The sequence below is a fragment of the Chlorocebus sabaeus genome, chromosome 6 (genome assembly GCF_047675955.1).
Source record: "Chlorocebus sabaeus isolate Y175 chromosome 6, mChlSab1.0.hap1, whole genome shotgun sequence".
Classification (NCBI taxonomy): Eukaryota; Metazoa; Chordata; class Mammalia; order Primates; family Cercopithecidae; genus Chlorocebus; species Chlorocebus sabaeus.
The window spans coordinates 40,641,964-40,668,645 of NC_132909.1; the positions used below are offsets into that span (position 1 = coordinate 40,641,964).

At 39.0% G+C, this 26,682-nt stretch overlaps 1 protein-coding gene and 1 pseudogene across 3 annotated transcripts in view; one reads left to right on the forward strand and one right to left on the reverse strand.

Annotated features, from left to right (window-relative positions):
* Positions 1-618: 618 nt before the first annotated feature.
* LOC103234288 (uncharacterized) overlaps positions 619-26,682 on the reverse strand; it is a 104,688-nt gene continuing 78,624 nt past the window's right edge. For 2 of the 3 annotated variants that reach the window (XM_073016712.1, XM_073016711.1), the window contains 3 exons: positions 5,724-7,568; positions 2,033-2,080; positions 619-674 (listed from right to left, as the gene is read on the reverse strand). In XM_073016712.1, coding sequence (XP_072872813.1) covers positions 619-674; positions 2,033-2,080; positions 5,724-7,568 — 1,949 coding nt within the window. Of the gene's footprint in view, positions 675-2,032; positions 2,081-5,662; positions 5,701-5,723; positions 7,935-15,968; positions 16,065-16,868; positions 16,981-26,682 lie in introns of those variants that run through there. The other variant, XM_073016713.1, reaches the window with a different exon arrangement.
* Positions 4,542-5,181, forward strand: LOC103234295 (replication protein A 14 kDa subunit pseudogene; annotated as a pseudogene).

Consider the following 26,682-nt stretch of genomic DNA (forward strand, 5'->3'; position numbering starts at 1 on the left):
AGCCTGATCAACATGATGAAACCTCGTCTCTACTAAAAATACAAAAATTAGCCAGGCACAGTGGTGCGTGCCTGTAATCCCAGCTACTTGGGAGCCTGAGGCAGGAGAATCACTTGAACCTGGGAGACGGAGGTGGCAGTGAGCCGAGATCAGGCCTCTGCCTCTAGCCTGGGCGACAGAACAAGACCCTGTCTAAAAAAAAAAAGAAACATTTGCACTTCTATGTTGTTTGCAGCACTCCTCACAATAGCCAAAATACAGAGTCAACAGTTTGACATCTAATGAGTAAATAAAATAAATGCGGTATACACACAAAATTGAATACTATTCATCTTTTAAAAAAGAAAATTCTATTACTTTCAGTAACATGGATTAACCTGGAGAACATTATATTACTTTAAATAAGCCAGACACAGAATGAATACTATCTTATGATATCACTTACACTTTTTTTTTTTTTTAAAGACAGTTTTGCAAGTTTCCCAGGTTGGATTGCAATGGTGTGATCTCAGCTCACTGCAACCTTCACTGGGTTCAAGCAATTCTCCTGCCTCAGCCTCCCAAGTAGCTGAGATTACAGGTGCCCGCCACCATGCCTGGCTAATTTTTTTTGTATTTTCAGTAGAGACAGGGTTTCACCATGTTGGCCAGGCTGGTGTCGAACTCCTGTCCTCAAGTGATTCACCTGCCTTGGCTTCCCAGCGTGCTGGGATTACAAGCGTGAGCCACCAGGCCCGGTCTCACTTACACAAGAATTCTAAAGAACAATCTCATTGCTGTAGAGAATAAAATGGTGAATACCAGATGCCAAGTTGTTTATAATGGGCAGTTAGAAAGAAAAGAATATATAATTATACTTGAATAAGAGGAATAAGTCCAAAATATTTATTGTACAGCACAATGACTATAGTTCATTCTAATGTATTTCTGGTTTTCAAAAATGTTAAGACAATGCCACGTGATCTCACAACAAAAATGTTAACTACATGAGGTAAAGCATTAATTACCGAGAATTAAGCATGTGACGATGTATACATACCTAAAAATATTGTTTTGCAGAATACACATTTTATCTGTCAACTTGAAAAGTGTATTTTTAGCTTGGCATGGTGACTCATACCTGTAATCAGTGCTTTGAGAGGCCAAGGTGGGTGGATCACCTGAGGTCAGGAGTTCAAGAGCAGCCTGGCTAACAGGGTGAAACCATGTCTCTACCAAAAATACAAAAATTAGCCAGGAGTGGTGGCCTGTAGTCCCAGCTACTCAGAAGAGTGAGGCAGGAGAATCACTTAAACCCAGTAGGTGGAGGCTGCACTGCACTTCAGCCTGGAGGACAGAGTGAGACCATTTTGGAAAAAAGAAATTTATATATATATACACACACACATACACACATATGGAGGCACTGGCTCACACATGTAATTCCAGCAATTTGGGAGGCCAAGGTGGGTGAATCGCTTGAGGTCAAGACCAGCCTGGCCAACATGAAGAAACCCCATCTCCATGAAAAATAGAAAAAGTAGCCAGGCATGGTGCCACCAACCTGTAATCCCAGCTATTCGAGACATGAGAATTGCTTGACCCTGAAATGTGGAAGTTTTAGTGAGGTGAGACCATGCCACTGCACTTCAGCTGGGTAACACAGCAAGACCCTTGCCTAAAAATTATATATATATATATAAATATATATATACATGTATATATATATATTTATAAAAATGTTTCAAGTACTGTGTCTTTGTCTTAAACAGCAGAATACTATCAAAAAGTTTTTGTCATTTAGTTTGTCAGCCATGACCATAGGAACTCTGATATTTATTTTATTTACTTATTTAAGACAGAGTGGAGTACAATGGCACAATCTTGGATCAATGCAACCTTTGCCTCCTGGATTCAAGGGATTCTCCTGCCTCAGCCTTCCGAGTAGCTGTGACTACAGGCACCCACCACCATGCCCAGTTAATTTTTCTATTTTTGGTAAAGACGGGGTTTCACCATGTTGACCAGGCTGGTCTCAAACTCCTGACCTCAGGTGATCCACCCACTTCAGCCTTCCAAAGTGCTGGGATTACAGGCGTGAGCCACCATGCCCAGCTTAGAAACTCTAATATTTAACAGCATTTTCTGGACCCAGCAGAGTGTATGGGAAGAGCCAATGTATGTTAGGGCTTTTATTTCAAGCATAGGGTATTTAGAGTTTCTGTTGTTGATGGTAATAATAAGAAAAACACTAAAAGGTGCAGCTGTTGCTTACGGTCCCATGACTGGCCACTCCGTGAAGACAGTAAACTAGTTTTTATGCAAAATAATGGGAAATATTTTAATCCAAAAGCAGCCATGTTCTCCAAAAGTTTTCCAGAGAAAAGGACCAGGGAGTTGACTACAGTTAGGTGACAAAGAGTAAAAACTGTAGACTAGAAAAAAAAAGTAAGAAGTTCCTCCAAATTGTAGTATCAACATGAAAAAAAATTACATCAAGTGTCAAATCCAGAGATCACTTTATTATTTTGCCAACTTCAAAATTCACACTTAAAAATTGAAGATACTGTATAGAAAACATAACTCATGCTATAAGTACATTATAAAAATTAAATTTGAAATTGTTCACTTACAATCAACTCTTAAAAATTAAATTTCTAAGACATCTATTTTAGCAAACTATATTTTTCACTCTTTGTGTGAGAATCTAACAAGGTTTTCCTTTTATAAACAAAACCATGCTAACTGATATATTCTTCTCACTGATATAAATTCTATGCTGATATATTCTTGTGGAAAGTGTTATGTCTTTTAATTAACTAATCTGAAAGTTATGTTAATAAGCAAACTCTAGTTAAAACCAATTTTTCAATGCATTAAAAAGTACCAACTTTCTCATCAGAACCTACAAAGTACCATGTGAAATGACATGGCATGGAGATAAGTGAGAAACCTGTAGCCATAATAGAGCAAGAAGAAAAAGGGCTGTGACACATAGTTAGAATACACATAAAAAGTTAAAAAAAAAATCAAGATAATTAGGAAATTAAAGCAGCAGAATCTCTCTTTAAATTCAGCAAGATTCAGCTTTGCAGCCTGAAAAAAAAAGTGTCCTCTCCACATAAAAAAAAAATATATCAATGTTGTATCCTCAGCATTGATATTTTATTTTTTTGAGAAAAAAGTCTGTCACCCAGGCTGGAGTGCAATGGCATGATCTCGGCTCACTGCAACCTCTGCCTCCCACATTCAAGCAATTCTCATGTCTCAACCTTCCAAGGAGGTGGTGTTACAGGCACCTGCCATCATGCCTATCTAAGTTTTGTATTTTGGTAGAGCTGGGGTTTCACCATGTTAGCCAGGCTGGTCTTGAACTCCTGACTTCAGGTGACCTACCCACCTCGGCCTCCCAAAGTGTTGACATTACAGGCATGAGCCACCACGCCCAGCCGGCATTTTTCCTTTTTTTTGAGACAGAGTCCAGCTCTGTTGCCCAGGCTGCAGTGCAGCGGTGAAATCTTGGCTCACTACAAGCTCCACCTCCCAGATTCACGCCATTCACCTGCCTCAGCAACCTGAGTAGCTGCAACTACAGGCGTCTACTACCATGGCTGGCTAATTTTTTGTATTTTCAGTGGAGACAGGGTTTCACTGTGTTAGCCACGATGGTCTCATCACCTGACCTTATGATCTGCCCAACTCTGCCTTCCGAAGTGCTGGGATTATAGGCGTGAGTCACTGCACCTGGCCCAGTGGTATTTTTCATTTCTGAATCAAAGTTACAAACTAAGTTTAGCACGAGTATTTCTGCCTTATTATGGAGCATCTGTTACATAGCAAGCACTGTCATGTTCGTTGATATATTTTACATATAAAAACATCCTCAAAAGTTACGAAGCTTCCCTAGTACTTACCTGAACAAATTGACTCAATAAATAAAATTTATGTCAATAAAATTTTTTTTAAAAAAATAACTACATAAAGATAGGCTCAGCTGGGTGCGGTGACTCATGCCTGTAATCCCAGCACTTTGGGAGGCCGAGGTGGGCATATCATTTGAGGTCAGGAGTTCGAGACCAGCCTGGCCAACACAATGAAACCCTATTTCTACTAAAAATACAAAAATTAGCCAGGCGTGGTGGCAGATGCCTTTAATCCCAGCTACTCGGGAGGCTGAGGGAGGAGAATCACTTGAACCTGGGAGGTGGAGGCTGCAATGAGCCAAGATTGCACCACTGCACTTCAGCCTGGGTGATAACAGTGAAACTCCATCTCAAAAAATAAAAAATAAAAATAAAAGTAGGCCTATGTAAGTTTCTGCACTTAAAAGAACAAAATGGAATGTTCTAACACTAAAACTTAATACACTAATGGGATTACCTTTGAAAATTACTTTGTGTGCACTACTAAATCTCATAAAAACAATTCCTATAATCACTGACCAGCTAACATAACGAATACTTTATAAAACAGAAAGAAGAAATCTGCCCCACAGACACCGTGGGGCACACAGTTTCAGTAGTCTGTGGGTTTCCCGCCAGCCGCACTCTTGGGCCATAATCATGGTGGACATGATGGAGTTGCCGAGGTCACGCATCAACGCCAGCATGCTAGCTCAGTTCATAGACAAGCCTGTCTGCTTCGTAAAGAGGCTGGAAAAGATTCATCCCACTGGAAAAATGTTTATTCTTTCAGATGGAGAAGGAAAAAATGGAACCATCAAGTTGATGGAACCCCTTGATGAAGAAATCTCTGGAATTATGGAAGTGGTTGGAAAAGTAACCACCAAGGCCACCATCTTGTGTACATCTTATGTCCAGTTTAAAGAAGATAACCATCCTTTTGATCTTGGACTTTACAACAAAGCTGTGAAAATTATCCATGAGTTCCCTCAGTTTTATCCTTTAGGGATTGTGCAACATGATTGATCTTGATGGATTTTCATACAATTGCAAATGAGCTACATTAAAGACTATTAAAGGAAGCCCCTCTTGTTTGAGGGGGAGATTTCTGTGCTTTCTCATATTTAATTTGCTCTTTTTAAGATATTCCAACCTAGAGTTTTTGATGGAACTGATATATTGACAGTTCTCACCTAAGTCCTTTTATAAAGAATTGCTACTCCAATATATGGTCAGATAAGATGCAAGAATAAAGCAGTTCTCTGAGTTTAGGTTTCTATTTTATTAATAAAAACTAAAATGGTACATACCAAAAAAAAAAAAAGAAAAAAAAATAAGAATCAAGAAATTCATGGGTCTAGTATGAGTACCAGAAAAATTAAAAAAAAATTTGCATGTAGAGATTCTGAATTGTAAGCCATAAGAATTTGCAGCAATAAATTTAATACATTGTAAAGGCTTCTATTTTCTGGAAGATCTTTTGACAGTAATTGCACTTTTAATGCTTGTATTAGCTCTCTGATGTTAAGATGTGAGCAGTTATTAATGGCTTTGTCACATTCTTTATATTTGTACAATTTGTCTCAAAAATAAATTATTTCCTGTGCACTAAGGTATGAGCATTAGTTAAGTTTTGCCACATTCTTCACACTTGTAGTTTTCTCGAGTATAAAGTATCTTACCTACAATCAAGTGAGACAACTATTTAAATAGCCTTTAAAGGCTTTGTCGTATCCTTCACATTTCTAGTTCTCTCTCACCAGCATGATCGCTTTCATATTTTAAAAAGTTTGAGATTTCGTAAAAAGCATTGTCAAATCTTTAAGGTTTGTGGTTTCTCTTTAGTATGAATCATCTTATGTATGTTAAGAATTGAGGACTTGTTAAAGGCTTTGCCACATTCTTCACATTTGTAGGGTTTCTCTGTAGTATGAATTATCTTATGTTTAGTAAGGGATGAGGACTGGCTAAAACCTTTGCCACATTGTTTACATTTGTAAGGTTTTTCTACAGTATGAATTCTGTTATGTATAGTAAGGGATGAGGATCGGTTAAAGGCTTTGCCACATTCTTCACATTTGTAGGGTTTCTCTCCAGTATGAATTCTGTTATGTGTAGTAAGGTATGCACGTATTTTAAAAGCTTTGCCACATTCTTCACATTTGTAGGGTTTCTCTCCAGTATGAATTGTCTTATGTTTACTAAGGCTTGAGGACATACTAAAGGCTTTGTCACATTCTTCACATTTGTAGGGTTTCTCTCCAGTATGAATTCTGTTATGTGTAGTAAGGTGTGTACGTATTTTAAAAGCTTTGCCACATTCTTCACATTTGTAGGGTTTCTCTCCAGTATGAATTCTCTTATGTTTACTAAGGCTTGAGGACTCACTAAAGGCTTTGTCACATTCTTCACATTTGTAGGGTTTCTCTCCAGTATGAATTCTGTTATGTGTAGTAAGGTGTGCACGTATTTTAAAAGCTTTGCCACATTCCTCACATTTGTAGAGTTTCTCTCCAGTATGAATTATCTTATGTTTACTAAGGCTTGAGGACATACGAAAGGCTTTGTCACATTCTTCACATTTGTAGGGTTTCTCTCCAGTATGAATTCTGTTATGTGTAGTAAGGTGTGCACATATTTTAAAAGCTTTGCCACATTCTTCACATTTGTAGGGTTTCTCTCCAGTATGAATTCTCTTATGTTTACTAAGGCTTGAGGACTCACTAAAGGCTTTGTCACATTCTTCACATTTGTAGGGTTTCTCTCCAGTATGAATTCTGTTATGTGTAGTAAGGTGTGCACGTATTTTAAAAGCTTTGCCACATTCTTCACATTTGTAGGGTTTCTCTCCAGTATGAATTCTCTTATGATTATTAAGGCTTGAGGACTCACTAAAGGCTTTGCCACATTCTTCACATTTGTAGGGTTTCTCTCCAGTATGAATTCTGTTATGTGTAGTAAGGTGTGTACGTATTTTAAAAGCTTTGCCACATTCTTCACATTTGTAGGGTTTCTCTCCAGTATGAATTCTCTTATGTTTACTAAGGTTTGAGGACATACTAAAGGCTTTGTCACATTCTTCACATTTGTAGGGTTTCCTTCCAGTATGAATTCTCATATGACTATTAAGGCTTGAGGACACACTAAAGGCTTTGCCACATTCTTTACATTTGCAGGGTTTCTCTCCAGTATGAATTCTGTTATGTGTAGTAAGGTGTGCACGTATTTTAAAAGCTTTGTCACATTCTTCACATTTGTAGGGTTTCTCTCCAGTATGAATTCTCTTATGTTTACTAAGGCTTGAGGACTCACTAAAGGCTTTGCCACATTCTTCACATTTGTAGGGTTTCTTTCCAGTATGAATTCTCTTATGTTTACTAATGATTGAAGGCCAGTTATAAGCTTTGTCACATTCTTCACATTTGTAGGGTTTCTCTCCAGTATGAATTCTCTTATGATTATTAAGGCTTGAGGACTCACTAAAGGCTTTGCCACATTCTTCACATTTGTAGGGTTTCTTTCCAGTATGAATTCTCTTATGTTTACTAATGATTGAAGGCCAGTTATAAGCTTTGCCACATTCTTCACATTTGTAGGGTTTCTCTCCAGTATGAATTCTCTTATGATTATTAAGACTTGAGGGCATACTAAAGGCTTTGCCACATTCTTTACATTTGTAATGATTCACTCTAGTATGAGTTCTTTCATGCTGAGTTAGGTGTGAAAGCATGCAACATGATTTGCCACATTCTTTACATTTGAAAGAATTATTTCCAGTATGTCTTATCTTATGGCTATTTGAACTTGAAAATTTATGAAAGACTTTTACATATTTATCACACTGAAATATTTTGTTCCGGGTAGTTATCAAACATTGCTTAAGTTCATCATAACCTCCTTTGTGCATCTTACACTCATCCACACTTTCACAGCCTTTTCTTAATTGTAAATTGCCATGTCCATATTTTCCATATCTTCTCAGTATTACTTTTGGGAAAGAATCTTTTATGCCCTGCTCTGGCCAAAGGTCTTGGGCAAAATGAGAATACACAACTGAAAAAAATAAAAATAACAAATTACTTCACTTACTAGACTCAGACGGATATACTTTACAAATCTAAGTTATAAAATTATACAAACTACATAAGCAAGATGGCATAGGAAAATACCACAGGCCATAATTACTTCATAGACATACAAATGTAACAAAAACATACAGACCAAAATACATTTGTGGAAAATGTATAAATGAGTTAAGTAGGTGCAGTGCCCCAAAGACCCTCATAGAATGAAGAGAAAAGTTTATTACATCTACCCAAAACAGCTCTTCCTGCTCCCCAATATACCAAAGAACCTTTACAAGTAAATAGTAAGCTCCTGAATTCTTTTTTAAAAGACAAGTAAAATACTGGCACATTCATCTTTATTTCCGTCTTCTAGGGGCTTTTCCAGATACTTGGTTTCTGTTTCCAATGACATAAAGTCATATACTTTCAAGTGACACTTTGAGTTTGCTGAGACTAAATGTAAATGTTACAGTAGCAGAGAAACTGCAGTATAACAGACAGGGAACAGGTGTAGCAAGTGATGACTCTAAAGAAACATGAATAAACTTCTCTAACTAGAAAGTAAACACTAAATTCAGACAAGACATGTCATAAGAACCTGTTTGACAGACTCCCAACATCTCTAACAAAGATAATTATTTTCAGACTATGCCATAACTTATGTGACAGGTAGCTTTTAATAACATCCAAATCTTAAAGACTACAATGTATACAAAATAGGGCACCACAGTTCCATCAAATATATCATAAAGTTTTCAGAAATAAATTATAAAAAAGATGTTTATAGGCCGGGCAGGGTGGCTCATGCCTGTAATCCCAGCACTTTGGGAGGCCAAGGCTGGCGGATCACGAGGTCAGGAGATCAAGACCATCCTGGCTAACACAGTGAAACTCCATCTCTACTAAAAATACAAAAAATTAGCTGGGCGTGGCGGTGTGCGCCTGTAGTCCCAGCTACTAAGGAGGCTGAGGCAGGGGAAGGGCATAAACCCGGGAGGTAGAGCTTGCAGTGAGCCGAGATCGCACCACTGTACTCCAGGCTGGGGGACAGAGCAAGACTCCATCTCAAAAAAAAAAAAAAAAAAAAAGATGTTTGTATTAATTTTAAAAATTGAAAATAAAGTGAATAATTTTATATTCAAATACATAAATACTCGATGAGTGAAATGGAAACAGATAACTATAGAAAAACAGAAAAATGAGGGTAACGAAAGTATGAAATATCAAAAAAACAGAAATTGTGGAAGTAAAAAATATTTTAAAAAATTATAACTAAAAAATTGTGGCCAGGCGCGGTGACTCATGTCTATAATCCCAGCACTTCGGGAGGCCAAGGCGGGAAGATCATAAGGTCAAGAGATCGAGACCATCCTGCTTAACATGGTGAAACCCCATCTCTACTAAAAATACAAAAAATTAGCTGGGTGTGGTGGCAAGCACCTGTACTCCCAGCTACTCAGGAGGTTGAGGCAGGAGAATTGCTTGAACCTGGGAGGTGGAGGTTGCAGTGAGCCAAGACCACGCCATTGCACTCCAGCCTGGGAGACAGAGGAACACTCTGTCTCAAGAAAAACAAACAAAAAAATTCTAAAAGAAAACATAAAATAAAAATGAAGAAGCTCAACAAACTAGGAAAAACACAAAAATATTTATAGCAAACACATATATAGGCACACTTTTAAAAGTCACAGACAAAAAGAGAATCTTGGAAACTGCTTGCAGTTACAAGCAGGCTTTCAGATAACCACTAAATTGTCAACAAAAATTTTGGAGGCCAGATGGGAACTGTGTGATATAGTCAAAGTCCTGAAAAAATAGCTACCAACTGAGAATAATACTATCAGCAAATCTGTCCTGCCAAAAATAAAACAAAAAAACCTTCCAAAGTAATCAAATTCTGAAAAAGTATATTGGCGCTGCATGTGCCCTATGTATAAAAGATACCGAAAGCAGTTTCTTCCACTGAAAATAACACGATTCAAGAAAACAACAGGCCAGGTATGGTGACTCACACCTTTTGTAATACCAGCACTTTGGGAGGCCAAAGCAGATGGATCACCTTAGGTGAGGAGTTCAAGATCAGCCTGGCCAACATGGCAAAACCCTGTCTCCACTAAAAATACAAAAATTAGCCAGGTGTGGTGGTGTGTGCCTATAATCCCAGCTATTCAGGAGGCTGAGGAGGGAGAATCACTTGAACCCAGGAAGTGGAGGTGGCAGTGAGCCGAGATTGCACCACTGAATTCCAGCCTGGGTGACAGAGCAAGAATCCATCTCAAAAATAAAAAAGAGAGAGAGAAAACAACACACAATCATATAAAAATACATTATTTTCTAGGAAAGATATGCACATACATAAAAATGAAATTTCTTACCATTGTTATAATGATGCAGAAAACAATCGTAATTATTCTATAAAATTTAAAGAATTCTAGAGAACAATGTAAAAACTAAAAATTTGAGGAAGCATTTTTTTTTTTTGAGATGGAGTTTCAATCTTGTTGAAGGCAGGAGAATGGCGTAAACCCAGGAGGCAGAGCTTACAGTGAGCTGAGATTGCACCACTGCACTCCAGCCTGGGCGACAGAGCAAGACTCCGTCTCAAAAAAAAAAAAAATTTTTTTTAATAAATAAATAAAATAAAATCATGCTGGACAGCATCATAAAATCCCAGCACTTTAAGAGGCCAAGGCGGGCAGATCACCTGATGTCAGGAGTTCAAGACCAGCCTGACCAACATGCTGAAACCCCATCTCTACTAAAAATAGAAAATTTAGTTGGGTGTGATGGCTCATGCCTATAATCTCAGCTATGCAGGAGGCTGAGGCAGGAGAATCGCTTGAACCCGTGAGGCGGAGGTTGCAGTGAGCTGAGCCGAGATCATGCCACTGCACTCCAGCCTGCGCGACAGAGCAAAACTCCTCTTAAAAAAAAATATATACATGTATATGTATATATAGAGAGAGCTCTCTGTTAAAATATATAGAGACACACACAGAATTCTATTATAATGATGGTACATAAAACCCTTAAACAACTTCTGTAAATATAAAAACCAAGACTAAATCTGCATACATTTGTTAATAGATACACAATATATTTATAATATCAATAACAAACTGGAAAATATAAAGCTATAGGTTTTTGTATTCAATTGAAGTTATCATATTAAAATGTATTGTTTTAACTTTAAGATGTTTTATTTAATCTCCATTTTTCAAAATGATTACATTATATTTCAGGATGATTGCATTATATTTATAGAAAGTATGTGAAACAATAAAAAATAACCAAGGCATGTCACAAAATTAAAATAAAAATTAAGGCAGTAAAACAGGAAACGAGAAAAAACGTATCTACAAAAAATACATAAAACAATAATAAACTGTTAATAGTAACTTCATATCTTTAAGCAATTATTTTAAATGTAAATTAAACAACTTAATAAAAAGAAATGTAGCCAGGGACGATGACTCACGCCTATAATCCCAGCACTTTGGGAGGCCGAGGCAGGAAGATCACCTGAGGTTGGGAGTTTGAGACCAGCCTGGCCAACATGGAGAAACCCCTTCTCTACTAAAAACACAAAACTAGTTGGGCATGATGGCACATGCCTGTAATCCCAGCTACTCAAAAGGCTGAGGCAGGAGAATCATGTGAACCTGGGAGGCAGATCTTGTGGTGAGCCAAGATTGTGCCATTGCACTCCAGCCTGGGCAACAAGAGCAAAACTCTGTCTCAAAAAAAAAAAAAAAAAAAAAAAAAGAGAGAGAAATGTAATCATGTAATCCAAGGACTTTGTGAGGCCCAAGTGGCCTTATCACTTGATCTCAGTAGTTCAAGGCCAGCCTGGGCAACCCTGTCTCTACAAAAAATACAAACAAACAAACAAAAAACCCAGCTGGGTGATGATGGCACATGCCTGTAACCCAGCTACTTAAGAGGCTGAATTGACATCATCTGAGTTTGGGAAGGTTGAGGGTGTGGTGAGCTGTGATAAGGCCACTGCAAACTAGCTTGGTTAACAGAGTGAGATCCTATCCTAAATAAATAATTAAATTTAAGGGCCGGGCGCGGTGGCTCACGCCTGTAATCCCAGCACTTTGGGAGGCCAAGGCGGGCGGATCACAAGGTCAGGAGATCAAGACCATCCTGGCTACACGGTGAAACCCCATCTCTATTAAAAATACAAAAAATTAGCCGGGCGTGGTGGCGGGCGCCTGTAGTCCCAGCTACTCGGGAGGCTGAGGCAGGAGAATGGCGTGAACTTGGAAGGCGGAGCTTGCAGTGAGCTGAGATCGGCCACTGGCACTCCAGCCTGGGTAAGAGAGCAAGACTTCGTCTCAAAAAATAATTAATTAATTAATTAAATTTATAAAAAGAATAAGAAACAAGATGTGTGAGAGGATTAAGTAAAAAAGCAATACAGTATGCTGTCTATAAGAGACTCATTTTAGCATTGAGTCAAACAGGGTGAAAGCAACATAATGGAAAAAATCTATATTCCATGTAAATAGTAACCGCAATTAAGTGAGGTGGTCATAATTATATTAGGCATAATATGCCTTAAGTCAAGTACTAATGTGAGACAAAAATTGATATGTAATGGTCAAATGGGTCACTTTACCAGGAATCTATAACTATCATATATATTATGATATATATATATAAATATCATATATTATAATACATGAGACATATATCCAAAATATATAAAGCAAATATTGGCAAAGTGAAACAGAAAATACATAGCAACGCAATGATTTTAGACACCATAATCCCATTTTAAATAATAAATTAAAAATTCAGATGAAAGATCGATAAGAAAATAGGAAGCATAGACAACATTATAGATTCTATTAATTATTTTGCACATAGAGGAATACCTGAAAGTGGATAACTTATAAAGAAAAGTCAGGGTGACAGAGTGAGATTCTGTCTCAAAACAACAACAACAAATAAACTTAAGACCAAAATCATACACTATGTGTATTCTGACCAAAACTGAATGAAACTAGGAAAAACAGGCAAATCCAAAAATACATAAAATAAAACACACGGGACAGGCATGGTGGCTCACGCCTGTAATATTAACAATTTTGGAGGCCAAGGCAAGAGAACTGCTTGAGCCCAGGAGGTTGAAACTAGCCTGCACAACATAGTAAGACCCTGTCTCTAAAAAGAGATTAGAAAAATAAACAAATATAAAACACACTCTTCAATATATACTTGCTGAAGGGTCAAAAAATTTTATTTTGTTAACATGTCAATACAACCTACAAGGGTGAACAAATTTAATATAACCTTTATAAAATCCTAATAGCACAGATTTTTTAGACAAGTATGTTGTTCAAAAATTTTAAATTTGATTGTAAACTATAACTAGCCAAACACCCTGAAAAATAAGTATTATACTTCCTGATTTTAAAACATATTAAAAGCTACAATCCCAAAAACAATGTGATACTAACACAAAGATAAACAGAAGAAAAAAAACAAAAGAATAAAGAGCTCAGAAATAAAACCTTCTGTATATGATCAAATGATCTTCCACAAAGTTACCATGAGCACACAATGGAGAAAAAATAATCTCTTCAAATAATAATTTTGAAAACTGGATACCTACACTGATAAAGCTGCATTGTTTCTTTGAACTATATACAAAAAGTATTTTAGGGCCACGCACAGTGGCTCACACCTGTAACCCCAACACTTTGGGAGGCCAAGGTGGGCAGACTACCTGAGGTCAGGAGTTTGAGACCAGGCTGGAGAATATGTTGAAACCCCTATCTACTAAAAATACAAAAATTAGCAGAGCATGGTCACAGGTGCCTGTAATTCCAGCTATTCGAGAGGCTGAGAGGCAGGAGAATCACTTGAACCCAGGAGGTGGATGTTGGAGTGAGCCAAGATGATGGCACTGCACTCCAACCTGGGCAACAGAACAAGATTACATCTTGTAAAAAAAAAAAAAAAAAAAAAAAAAAAAAAAGGAAAATTTTATATATGTGTGTGTATATATATATAGGGGTGTGTGTGTGTATATATATATATTTATATGGTACTTAGAAATAAAAAATAACAATTCTCTTATAAAAAATATAGGGGAGGCCAGGCGCGGTGGCTCAAGCCTGTAATCCCAGCACTTTGAGAGGCTGAGACAGGCGGATCACGAGGTCAGGAGATCGAGACCATCCTGGCTAACACAGTCAAATCCCGTCTCTACTAAAAAATACAAAAAACTAGCCGGGCGAGGTGGCGGGCGCCTATAGTCCCAGCTACTTGGGAAGCTGCGGCAGGAGAATGGCGCAAACCCGGGAGGCGGAGCTTGCAGTGAGCTGAGATCCGGCCACTGCACTCCAGCCTGGGCAACAGCGTGAGACTCTGCCTCAAAAAAAAAAAAAAAAAAAAAAAAATACAGGGGAAAGACATGAAATTGGTCTTGGCACCATTTTCTTAGATATGACATTAAATGCATGAACAACAGAAAAAAGAAAATAGAAATTTAACCACACCATACTTTAATATTTCTGCACATCAAAAAAAAAAAAAAAAAAAGAAAAATTCAAAAGAGTGACAAGGTCTCTCTTCAAAGGAAATTGGTAAAATATTTGAAAACTGGTAAAACTATTTGCAAATCACATGTGATTGGCCCGAAGTGGTGGCTCGCACCTGTAATCCCAGTACTTTGGGAGGTCTAGGCAGGTGATTCACCTGAGATCAGGAGTTCGAAACCAGCCTGACCAACATAATGAAACCCTGTCTCTAAAACTACAAAAAGTAGCTGGGTGTGGTGGCTCTTCCCTATAATCCCAGCTGTGGGGAAGCTGAGACAGGAGAATCACTTGAACCCAGGAGGCAGAGGTTGCAATGAGCCGAGATCGCACCATTGCACTCCAGCTTGGGCGACAAATGCAAGACTCCATCTCAATTAAAAAAAAAACAACAACAACAAGCACAGTGGCTCACACCTGTAATCCCAGCACTTTGGGAGGCCAAGGTGGGCAAATCGCCTGATGTCAGCAGTTCAAGACTAGCCTGGCCTACATGGTGAAACCCTGTCTCTAAAAATTAGCTAGGCATGGTGGCACATGCCTGTAATCCCAGCTACTTGGGAGGCGGAGGCAGGAGAATCGCTTGAACCCAGGAGGCGGAGGTAGCAGTAAGCCCAGATCGTGCCACTGCACTCCAGCCTGGGCAACAAGAGCAAAACTCCATCTCAAAAAAAAAAAAACAAAAAAAAACAACTCCAGTGGTATATTTTATATAGTAATGTAAAATACAATCCTAAAATTTACATGAAACTTCAACAAACTTTGAATAGCCAAAGCAATCTTGACAAAAAAGAACCGGGAGGATGTCACAGTTAATAATCCCAAACTGTATTTCAAGACTATACTAATAAAAACAGGATGAATTATGCAGAAAAATGAAAAAACAAATGGAACAGAAATCACTACTCTCACATATTTTAAACATGGTAAAACAAGAGAAATTAAAAAATAGTTTAACATAGGTTTTTTTATTGTTTTTTTTTTTAAACTTTGAGACGGACTTTCTCTCTTCTCACACAAGCTGAAGGGCAATGGCATGACACCGGCTCACTGAAACCTCTGCTTCCTTAATTCAAGCAATTCTCCTGCCTCAGTCTCCCGAATAGCAGGGATTACACCGAATAGCAGGCGTGCACCACCACGACCAGGAAATTTTTACATTTTTAGTAAAGAACGAGTTTCACCATGTTGGCCAGGCTGGTCTCGAACTCCTGACCTCAGGTGATCCACCCGCCTTGGCCTCCCAAAGTGCTGGATCTACTGGCGTGAGACATTTGCCCGGCCTAACACAGAGTTTTATAAAATTATGCAGATATTTATGGTTCCCCTGAAAATATGAAAATATAGATTTTCTTGAAACTATTTTCTTTGGAACACAGCTTCCCAAAATCTATTTTAAGGACTGGTTTTCTCCTTAACCTTTGGACCTCTCATCTGTGTTGTCCATTGTGTTCACTCTCACCTACCTGGGGGTTTGGCTACCATCTTGTGTCTTTTCATATTCCAGGGCTCTTTTCCTTGCTCCAGACAGGTGATCAAATCTGGCTTAGGGACACCAATACCTGTTTTATTAAAAATAAGTAACATGAATGTTGCTCATATTCTTCAAATAATGTGCTCAGTAAAGAGAACGTAATGGAATATTCTAGTATATTAACCCCAAAACACTAATTTATAACAGTAACTTCTAAATATTTAGAAAATGGGCTGGGCACGGTGACTCATGCCTGTAATCCCAGCACTTTGGGAGGCGGAGGAGGGTGGATCACTTGAGGTCAGAAGTTCGAGACCAGCCTGGCCAACACGGTGAAACCTCTTCTTTATTAAAAATACAAAACTTAGCTGGGCTTGGTGGCACACGTCTGTAGTCCCAGTGACTCAGAAAGCTGAGGCTGAAGAATCTCTTGAACCCGGGAGGTTCAAGTGAGCCAAAATCGCGCCATTGTACTCCAGCCTGGGCAACAGCAACACTCCCTCTCATAAATAAATAAATAAATAAATGAATAAATAAATAAATAAATAAATAATAGTTTACTCAGTACCAATGAATCAAAAGCTGGTGTCGACAATTACATGTTAAGATGTGGGCAACAATATTTTATGTCACTAAATTTTGAAATTGTCACTAATGTAGAATAAAAAATACAGGTCTGCTCAGGAATGTGTAAAGTTCAGATCAAGGTGAACTTCAAGATGTTTATCTTAAAGAAATCCTTTTCTACACTGACAAATTCCCAAGATTTTCTTCAAAACACTGATGTGAAACTCATTTATGCAAAGCATCAATTACCAAAAAACATTCTACAAAAACAACAAAAAAGAAAAATGTAGAGTATCTTAGAATTGTGTATTGAAGTTATTCTCACCCAGGAAGACCAGGTTTCTGTAGTTCTCTAACATCACATCCCTATATAAATTCTGCTGTGCAGTGTGCAGGAATTGCCACTCTTCTGGAGAAAATTTTATTACCACATCCATGAATGTCAATGGTCCCTGAAAAACACACATACACACATCAGGTGGCCAAGGGCAGAATTTTTAATTTGACTAAAGGTGAAATGAGAGTAAAGAGAACAGGTTCTGACTTATAGGAATGACTAAATCATCCGATAAATTTTTTTTTTCTTTTTTAAGACAGAGTCTTGCACTTGTTGCCCAGGCTGGAGTGCAATGGTGCAATTTCAGCTCACTGCAACCTCTGCCTCCTGGGTTCAGGCGATTCTCTTGCCTCAGCCTCACAAGTAGCTGGGATTACAGATGCCCGCCACCACGCCCAGCTAATTTTTGTAATTTTAGTAGAGACGGGGTTTCACCATATTGGTCAGGCTGGTCTCGAACTCCTGACCTCAGGTGATCCATGCACCGCGGCCTCCCAAAGTGCTGGGATTACAGGCGTGAGCCACCACGCCTTGTTGAAAATGATTTTCAACACAGAAATACTCTCTTATGTATTCTCTAACTCTGAAAAAAGAGTGGAATAAGATCCACAACATCAGTGTATATATGATACTTTTCTGGATAATAAAGTATAAAACAAAAGCATGTATAAAAAAAGTATAAAAATAAATAAAGTATAAAATTAAGGCATGTATTCTGGATAATAAAGTATAAAATTATAAAAAAGTATAAAAGCATTAAAGTAAAAAATTAAGCCTGTATGTTTTTGAGTGTGATGTTAACACCCTAGACAATGAGTTCTGCGTATTTTTGAGATAAAAAAGACATGCTGAGTTAGAAGGTACCTATCAAATTTTAATGTGTACAATAGACTGGAGATCTTGTAATGGAGATTATTTTTTCTAGAACATCTGGAATAAAGTCTGAGCTTCTGAATTTCTAACAAGCTCACCAGTAATGCCAATGATTTTGGCCTAAGAAGAATATTTTATCAAACATTCAGTATGTTGAAGAACCTGTGTTTTTCCCAGTTTTTCTGGATTACAAAAGAAGATGAAAGTCTTTATTTTCCAAGGACAGATATATGCAAAAAACCCTAAGAAAGAAGAGCAGCTGACAGATTAAATTTGATAGTTTATACACACCAGCTGCATAAAGACACTTAATAATGAAGAGACTCAAAAAAAAAAAAAAGACCTTTACAAAAATTAGCCTGGCATGGTGGTGGGTGCCTGTAGTCCCAGCAACTTAGAAGGCTGAGGCAGGAGAATCGCTTGAACCTAGGAGGCGGAGGTTGCAGTGAGCCAAGATCGCACCACTGCATTCCAAGCTGGGCCAAAAAAAAAAAAAAATAGTAAAAAAAAAAAACTGTCAGAGCGCACTTATCCAAGTGAATCATAAACATCAACAGCAGTACGACAAATTTTTATGATGTGCTGATACACACAGAAGAACACAGCATCACTGATGAAATACTGTTCCCAAAAAGTAAATTATAGGCTGGTCGGCAGTGGTGGCTCCCAGCACGGCAACAAGAGTGAAAATCCATCTCAAAAAAAAAAAAGTAAATTACAGGCCGGGCGCGGTGGCTCAAGCCTGTAATCCCAGCACTTTGGGAGGCCGAGACGGGCGGATCACGAGGTCAGGAGATCGAGACCATCCTGGCTAACATGGTGAAACCCCATCTCTACTAAAAAAAAAATACAAAAAAAAAAAACTAGCCGGGCGAGGTGGCGGACGCCTGTGGTCCCAGCTACTTGGGAGGCTGAGGCAGGAGAATGGCGTAAACCCGGGAGGCGGAGCTTGCAGTGAGCTGAGATCCGGCCACTGCACTCCAGCCTGGGCGACAGAGCGAGACTCCGTCTCAAAAAAAAAAAAAAAAAAAAAAAAAGTAAATTACAGGCTGAATGTAACCAAACAGAAATATCAGTTTTATGCAAACTTCAAGATACAGATATTTCCCATTTTCTGTAATTTTTAGTAGTGGTTTTTAGGAGTCTTTTTTGAGCACCCTAGAGAGTAGTTATCTCCTGATAATTATCTTCTGAACTTTCTGAGTAATAAATCTCATCTTTTTTTCTTGAGATAGAGTCTCACTGTGTCACCCAGGCTGGAGTGCAGTGGCATAATTGCACCTCAGTGCAACCTCCACCTCCTGGGTTCAAGCGATTCTCCTGCCTCAGCCTATCAAGTAGCTGGGATTACAGGCGTGCACCACCATGCCTGGCTAATTTTTGTATTCTTAGGAGAGACAGGGTTTCGCCATGTTGGCCAGGCTGGTTTTGAACTTCTAACCTCAGGTGATCCACCCTGCTCGGCCTCCCAAACTTCTGGGATTACAGGCATATGCCACTGTGCCCAGCCCTCATCTTGTTTAAATAAGCATGTCCTTAATCCCATTCTGCTTAGTGCTAATGGTGAACACAAATGGAGCCTCAACATTACCTGCTCTCCATCTGTACTAAGGATTCCAGCTTTTCCCCAATAGAAATCTTGAGTATCCCCACCACCTCATGTTCAACAGCCACAAAGGATACATTTTTAATACTGCAGATCATAAATTATGATTAGAAACCTGCATGGCATATAAAAAGCCATGATGTTGAGAATTTAGAGAAGGTTCTAAAAAGAAATATTTTTCAGAGACCTTTGACTATCAATGAAGTTTTTAAAAGTAGTTAAAACAAACTCATTAGGGAGGAAAAACACAAGTAACGGTTTGCAAGTACTAAATGGATGGAATTCCAGAAGGCAGAGTAGAGACAGCTCTTGATCTGAGACATGTTTAGCTTTAAAAAAAAAAAAAAAAGGCATATTTTTTTCCCTATCTCCTCCTTCTCTGGGACACCTTTTCAGTTGAGATTCTCTGGACAAATTACACCTGCATCTTGAGAATATGCCTTTAAAAGTGTCAGCACCACCTGTTTACCTGCTACCTCCACACCCATGGGCAGAAGTACCAAGACCCACTGAAAAGTCCACCCACTTCTGTCCTTTATAACATGAAAAACTCAGGAACAATTAGTTGCTCCATGATGATAGAAACATATAGTTCTCCTTTCCTGTTTTCGGTGCCCTTCCCTGCCACAGATACCAACAATCTCTGCTACAGTAATAAAAATATGGGCCACACTGCCCAGTCCACACCAAACCCAAACAGAACAGGACCTATGATCACCCTGTAGAAAACAGCTGAAACTGAACTCTCATGAGTGTATCTTCAACCCCTCATACTTGATTCTGGCCACACCTTAGAGTCACATGAGGCACTTAATTAAAACAACATAGATGTGTCCAACAATAAAAAGAACCCGTGGAAAGGGCACGAGCAAAGATATTTCCGTGAATTGGCAATGTAATTTGAGTATCCACATCTAAGTAATCCACATTACTTACAATGGCAGAAACTGTAATAACTTTTGCACCAAACTAATAGAACCCTGGGTTTTTAACCACTTAGCTAAGCATTGCCTCTCAAGCTTTAATGAGCTTATAAACCACTCGGTAATTTTAGTCCCTCTCTATGTAATATGATTCTGCAGGTTTTCAAAGGGTACATGAATGTGTGTTTTAAATAAGTCCCCTGTCAATGCTGATGATGCTCCCCATAGGCTCATCATTAGCATTTGTTAGAGAAGCAGGCACAGTACAGAGTCCCTTATACTTGGCACTCTTGTCACAACACATACTTCTGGCACAAATGAAGACAACCAATCTCCACCCTAAAGTATCAAATTCTTTGCTGGTTCTTTAAAGTTTACAGAGGCAATAAAAGGTAGCAGTGCCTGAATAAGCCTGCATTTGGAAAACATATACACATGTACTGATGCAATGTTTACTAAGCAGGTACTATGTGCTCAACAGTATGTTGCAGAGCACTGTGCTAGAAATAACACATTATGTGATTTAATCCTCATAACACACTGGGAGTTCGTACTAAGTGTTTAATAATTCCCAGCATTAGGTGAAGGGCCCAGTATATGTATTTCACCTTCTGTTTCTGTTCTTGGTTTTTTAAAGAAAATGTATAGAATAAAAGCTAAATGTACACAAATTACCTGAAAAGAGAAAAGTTTAATGTAGTTTACAGAAACTTTTACTGTTTTTATATATATCTATATATATAATATATATAGATATGTATGTACTTTTTTTTGTGACTAGTGGAGCAACTACTGAATCTGCAGGAATGAAAACAAGATGCCAAATGGAATCTGCAAGCACTGATTTAATAGAAAATTTAAAAATTAAGACCTTAAAATATATACTTTACTTTTCCCATTTATCTCCTTTGGGGTGCAGAAAATTGTGAGCACCAGCCTTAGAAAGGCAGCAGGATTCACCAGCCAAAACTCTCATCTCTTCCAATCAGTTCTGTAAGGCAAGACTCCAGAGTGGGGCCAGATCTAAATAAGACCCCCAAATAGAATGAATCTGAACAGAACTGGGGTAGGGAGTGGACCTTACGTAGAATTCTGTTCTCTGTGCCACTGGGGTATTTCCAGTTCTGTTTTCCTAAGTTTGCCTAAGAGAAACTTAAATCTCTGAGTTTGTATAATTTTTTTTTAGCCACTGCCCTGTCAATTACATAATGCATATTAATAAGCAATTTAAATAATTAAGGTTCTCTAGGGTAATTATTATAAGATAAATATGTATTCTTAGCAGGTAATAGAAATGCATATAATAATCATCCTTCTGTTCATAAATATCCCTCCAGGTGATGACATAAGTTACTACAATATAAAGAAAGTGGCCCAAATACAACGCAAGGTTTTTTGCACACATCTGTTCAATGAATCAACCATATGATGCTTAATTCAACCCTTTATTGAGCTGCTAGTTTAGACTAAAAGTTTCTGGATGGTTCCTGGATGACTGCTTCATCTATTTTTCTAATGGCCATGGAAAATAAAAGCAATTAGTTGATTTGTTTGAGTCTCCAGACATCCTGGTTGGTTTTCACCCAAGCACCAGAAAACTAGAGAAACACTCATCTGGGTACCCACCAAAGTCATCTCTTGTGTGAGTAGAGAAGACACAGGATAACTCAATTTTTTACTCTGAGACAGAAGCAGAATTAGCCACTTTTGTTACCCTGGCACAATTCTGCTCTGGGCATCCTCAAATGTCTCAAAGATCCCCAGCTGATTGTGAGAGTTCCCAGTGACCCTGGGCTGATGGCCTAGTGATAAGCCAGGCAGGAGAGACTCAGGCTACTTCTAAATAAAAAATTAAACTGCCCTGGAGAAGCTCCAGAACCTGGATCACCTGTCCTGATTTATCTAGCTCTTAGGTAAGAGGAAGAACAGGAATAGTCTCCTCCAGTCCCACATTTTACAGGTAGGTATAGTTGTGGTTATGGCTCTGGATACATTATCACCTTGATCTCTCACTCTGAAGATGCTTGTTCACACTCACATATTCTACCATCAGATTCTATTTACACCTGGTGCCCCTCACATAACTGTAGCACGTAGCACTGGACAAGATCTGAGAAGCTGAAAAGGTCACATTCTCAGAGGGGAACTTTAAGATGTCTATGTTGACATCTCACAATGCAGAAAATGTCTCTTGTTGGTTTTCTCTACATTCTCAATTCAAAGTCTGGCCTTATCTTGTAAATTCCAGGAAGAAGCCAGACCTTATTTGCAGATTCTAGGTGGGATCAACCTGGCTCTTCATTCTTGGGTGTTACAGCACGCAGAGTACAATCAAAGGAACGATCCCCTTATAGAGGTTGCTTTAACACACTGAAAGATATGTCTACCTAAAAGAAAAAAAAGCTAAGGCAACATGAATATAAGTAGACAGTTTATTTGGGCAAAGCTTGAGGATTGTAACTTGGGAGCAAACCTTCAAGTTGCCTGTCATCTACACTTTGATTAGGAACAGTTACAAGTCGATCTGAAAAGGCAAAAAAAGAGGGACAGAGAGATGACTGATATAAAGTTGTTTACCAGAAATTTTTATTATATTTACAGAAATGACATTGATTATTGATTGGACATACATCATTAAAATTTAGAGTATGGGTTATAGTGTCCAGTGTGGCATTATTAATTTATAGTTACTGGTGGCAATAGCTAACAGTTTTAAGAGATAAAAAAAAACCTCTTTGTTCAGGGCCAGGTGCAGTGGCTCATGCCTGTAATTTTCCAGTACTTTGGGAGGCCAAGGTGGGTCGATCACCTGAGGTCAGGAGTTCAACACCAGCCTGGCCAACATGGTGAAACCCCTTCTCTACCAAAAATACAAAAATTAGCCACCTGTTATGGCACATGCCTGTAATCCCAGCTACTTGGGAAGCTGAGGCAGGAGAATCCCTTGAACCCGGGAGGCGGAGGTTGCAGTAAGCAGAGATTGCATCACTGCACTCCAGCCTTGGCGACAGAGCAACACTCCATCTCAAAGAAAAACAAACAAAAAAAAAAACCAAAACCAAAACAAAACAAAAAAAACATAGTTCAAATATGGGAGAAACACAAAATTGTATTGTCATTTTAATGTCTCTATGAGTTTGACAACTAAAAGGACTTGCATTCCTCAGATGAAAGGTTTCTTTGGTTCCCAAATATCAAGACCTAGATTCAGAATTTGGAGCTGCAGGTGTTACTTGCACATTTGTGGGTATCTTAGCAATAAGAGGACAGGGAAAGTGGAGATTCTCATGTCTACATATCTACTCAACACTCACATGTTACTCTGGGTTTCTGGGTACCCTGGTCTCTGAATCAGTTTCAGGTCTGAAGATACAAGAGTCACTGAAAGAGGTGAAATGGTTGATTGCTCTCCTGTGAAGTTTGTAGAAATCTGTGAGTTGACTGGAAGCCTGAGAGGAAAATTCTCCTGTAGAGAAAAGCTTGGTTGGCATCTTATGTGTTTATATCATGTCTGCTAATTTTAGACAGTGTGTGGAAAATATAATTTAAAGAAAAATTTTCTCCAGCCCCAGGAAACTACAAAATGATTGAACAGAAAGAAAACTGTTTTATTAAACAATTTAACCTGAATGTGACACACATCATAGTCAATCTGCTCAAGAGACTGCCAAGACAGAAAGACAGTCACCATAGTTGGTCCACAAGTAGAAAAATTTACAGCACCATGTCATACGTAGTTCATCCTAAATTCACCTGGCAACTGGCAAGGCCATTGGTGTATGCTTATTGGTTATATTCAATGACAAAATAAACTTTTCTCATCTTCATAACAGGAGGTAATTCTGCAATATGAAGCCAGGTGCCTGCTGAAGGTAGGCTCCCACTCTCCTACAGAAATGGTTGAATAGGGTATCTCTTTGTCTATTAATATTTTAAAGCAGGCGGGGCACAGTGGCTCCTGTAATCCCAGCACTTTGGGAGGCCAAGGCGGGTAGTTCATGAGGTCAGGAGATCGAGACCATCCTAGCTAACACGGTGAAACCCTGTCTCTACAAAAAAAAATACAAAAAATTAGCCAGACATGGTGGGAGGCGCCTGTAGGCCCAGCTACTTGGGAGGCTGAGGCAGAAGAGTGGCATGAACCCGGGAGGTGGAGTTTGCAGTGAGCTGAGATCGCGCCACTGCACTCCAGCCTGGGTGACAGAGTGACAGTCCTTCTCAAAAAAAAACAAAAAACAAAAAATTTTAAAGCCATGACTCTTTAACTGCTTTAGCACTGGGTTAGAGCACCCTGCTTGCCCTCTCCTGATGGCCAGTGTCCTCTCAACTCCTACCATCAGCCATTGACACACAGCCCACAACACAAAGCTCACAGCTGGCAGCTAGTATCTTACATGAACCCCAATTGCCACAGCAGCACTCCAGTGTCACATCAGACAGTGAAGCCTGAGCTGCAGGAGGAGAGTCTGCAAGCCTCCTGGGTGAAACCACATCTTCACAATAATGAGAATGGGAGCAGTGTTTCAGCCTCAGTTTCTATTTATAATGGTGACATGAAAAAAATACTGCTGATTTCCAGCATGAGTCGGGATAGAGATAGGTCTGAGTTCTCCCTGTGACAGCCCAGCTCATTCACAGATACCATGGGATATTAATAGGGCTTCTGAACAGAAACCCAAAGGATTCGAGCAAAAAATAGCTCTCCATCTGAGCAAGATTTTATCGAGAAAAAATAAAAAGTTAAAAGCATCTTTAAAAACAAAACTCAGATGAGATATGATATTGATCAAGTCCACCAGAAAATATTCCCCTAAAAAAAAATTTATCTTTAAATACCCAAAGTGCACAACTATTCTCAGCATGAGAAACATGAGCATTATAAAGACACAGGACAGGCCAGGTACAGTGGCTCACGCCTATAATCCCGGCACTTTGGAAGGCTAAGGCAGGTGGATTACCTGAGGTTAGGAGTTTGAGACTAGTCCGACCAACATGGTGAAACCCTGCCTCTACTAAAAATACAAAATTAGCCAGGCATGGTGGCTCATGCCTGTTATCCTAGTTTCTTGGGAGGCTTAGACAGCAGAACCACTTGAACCCAGGAGGCGGAGGTTGCAGTGAGCTCAGATCATGCCGTTGCACTCCAGCCTGGGCAACAAGTGAAACTCCGTCTCAAAAAAAAAGAAAAAAGAAAATATTAAAAACAATTGCAACAAAAGCAAAAATTGACAAATGAGACCTAACTAAACCAAAGAGCTTCTTCACATCAAAGGAAACTATCAACAGAGTAAACAACCTACAGAATAGAATAATGTATTTGCAAACTATGCTGCTGACAAACATCTAATATCCGCAATCCATAAAATACTTAAACAAATTTACAAGGAAAAACAAACAACCTTATTAAAAAGGAAGCAAAGATGATGAACAGATGCCTTTCAAAAGAAAGTATACAGGTGGCTAACAAGCATATAAAAAAAAAAAATACTCATCATTAATCATTAGAGAAATGCAAACAAAATACACAATGAGATACCATCTCACACAAGCCAGAATGGCTATTATTAAAACATCAAAAAAGTACAGATGCAGGGCTGGGCGCAGTGGCTTTTGCCTGTAATCCTAGCACTTTGGGAGGCTGAGGTGGGTGGATCACTTGAGGCCAGGAGTTCGAGACCAGCCTGGTCAACATGGTAAAACCCCATCTCTACTAAAAATAGAAAATATTAGCCGTGCATGGTGGCAAATGCCTATAATCCCAACTATTCAGGAGGCTGAGACATGAGAATCGCTTGAACCCAGGAAGCAGGAGGTGGAGGTTGCAAATGAGCCGAGATTGCGAGACTGTGCCACTGCACTCCAGCATGGGCAACAGAGCGAGACTCTGTCTCAAAAAACAAACAAAAAAAACCACCAGATCCTGGCAAGGTGGTGGGAGTGTAAATTAGTTCAACCATTGTGAAAAGCAGTTTGGTGATTCCTCAGAGAACTAAAAACAGAATTAGCATTTGACCCAGCAACCTCATAATTCGGTGTATGCCTCAAGAAATATTGGCCGGGCGCGGTGGCTCAAGCCTGTAATCCCAGCACTTTGGGAGGCCGAGACGGGCGGATCACGAGGTCAGGAGATCGAGACTATCCTGGCTAACATGGTGAAACCCCGTCTCTACTAAAAAATACGAAAAACTAGCCGGGCGAGGTGGCGGGAGCCTGTAGTCCCAGCTACTGGGGAGGCTGAGGCAGGAGAATGGCGTGAACCCGGGAGGCAGAGCTTGCAGTGAGCTGAGATCGCGCCACTGCACACCAGCCTGGGCGACAGAGTGAGACTCCGTCTCAAAAAAAAAAAAAAAAAAAAAAAAGAAATATTAAGTTATTCTGCCATAAAAAAACATGCACACTC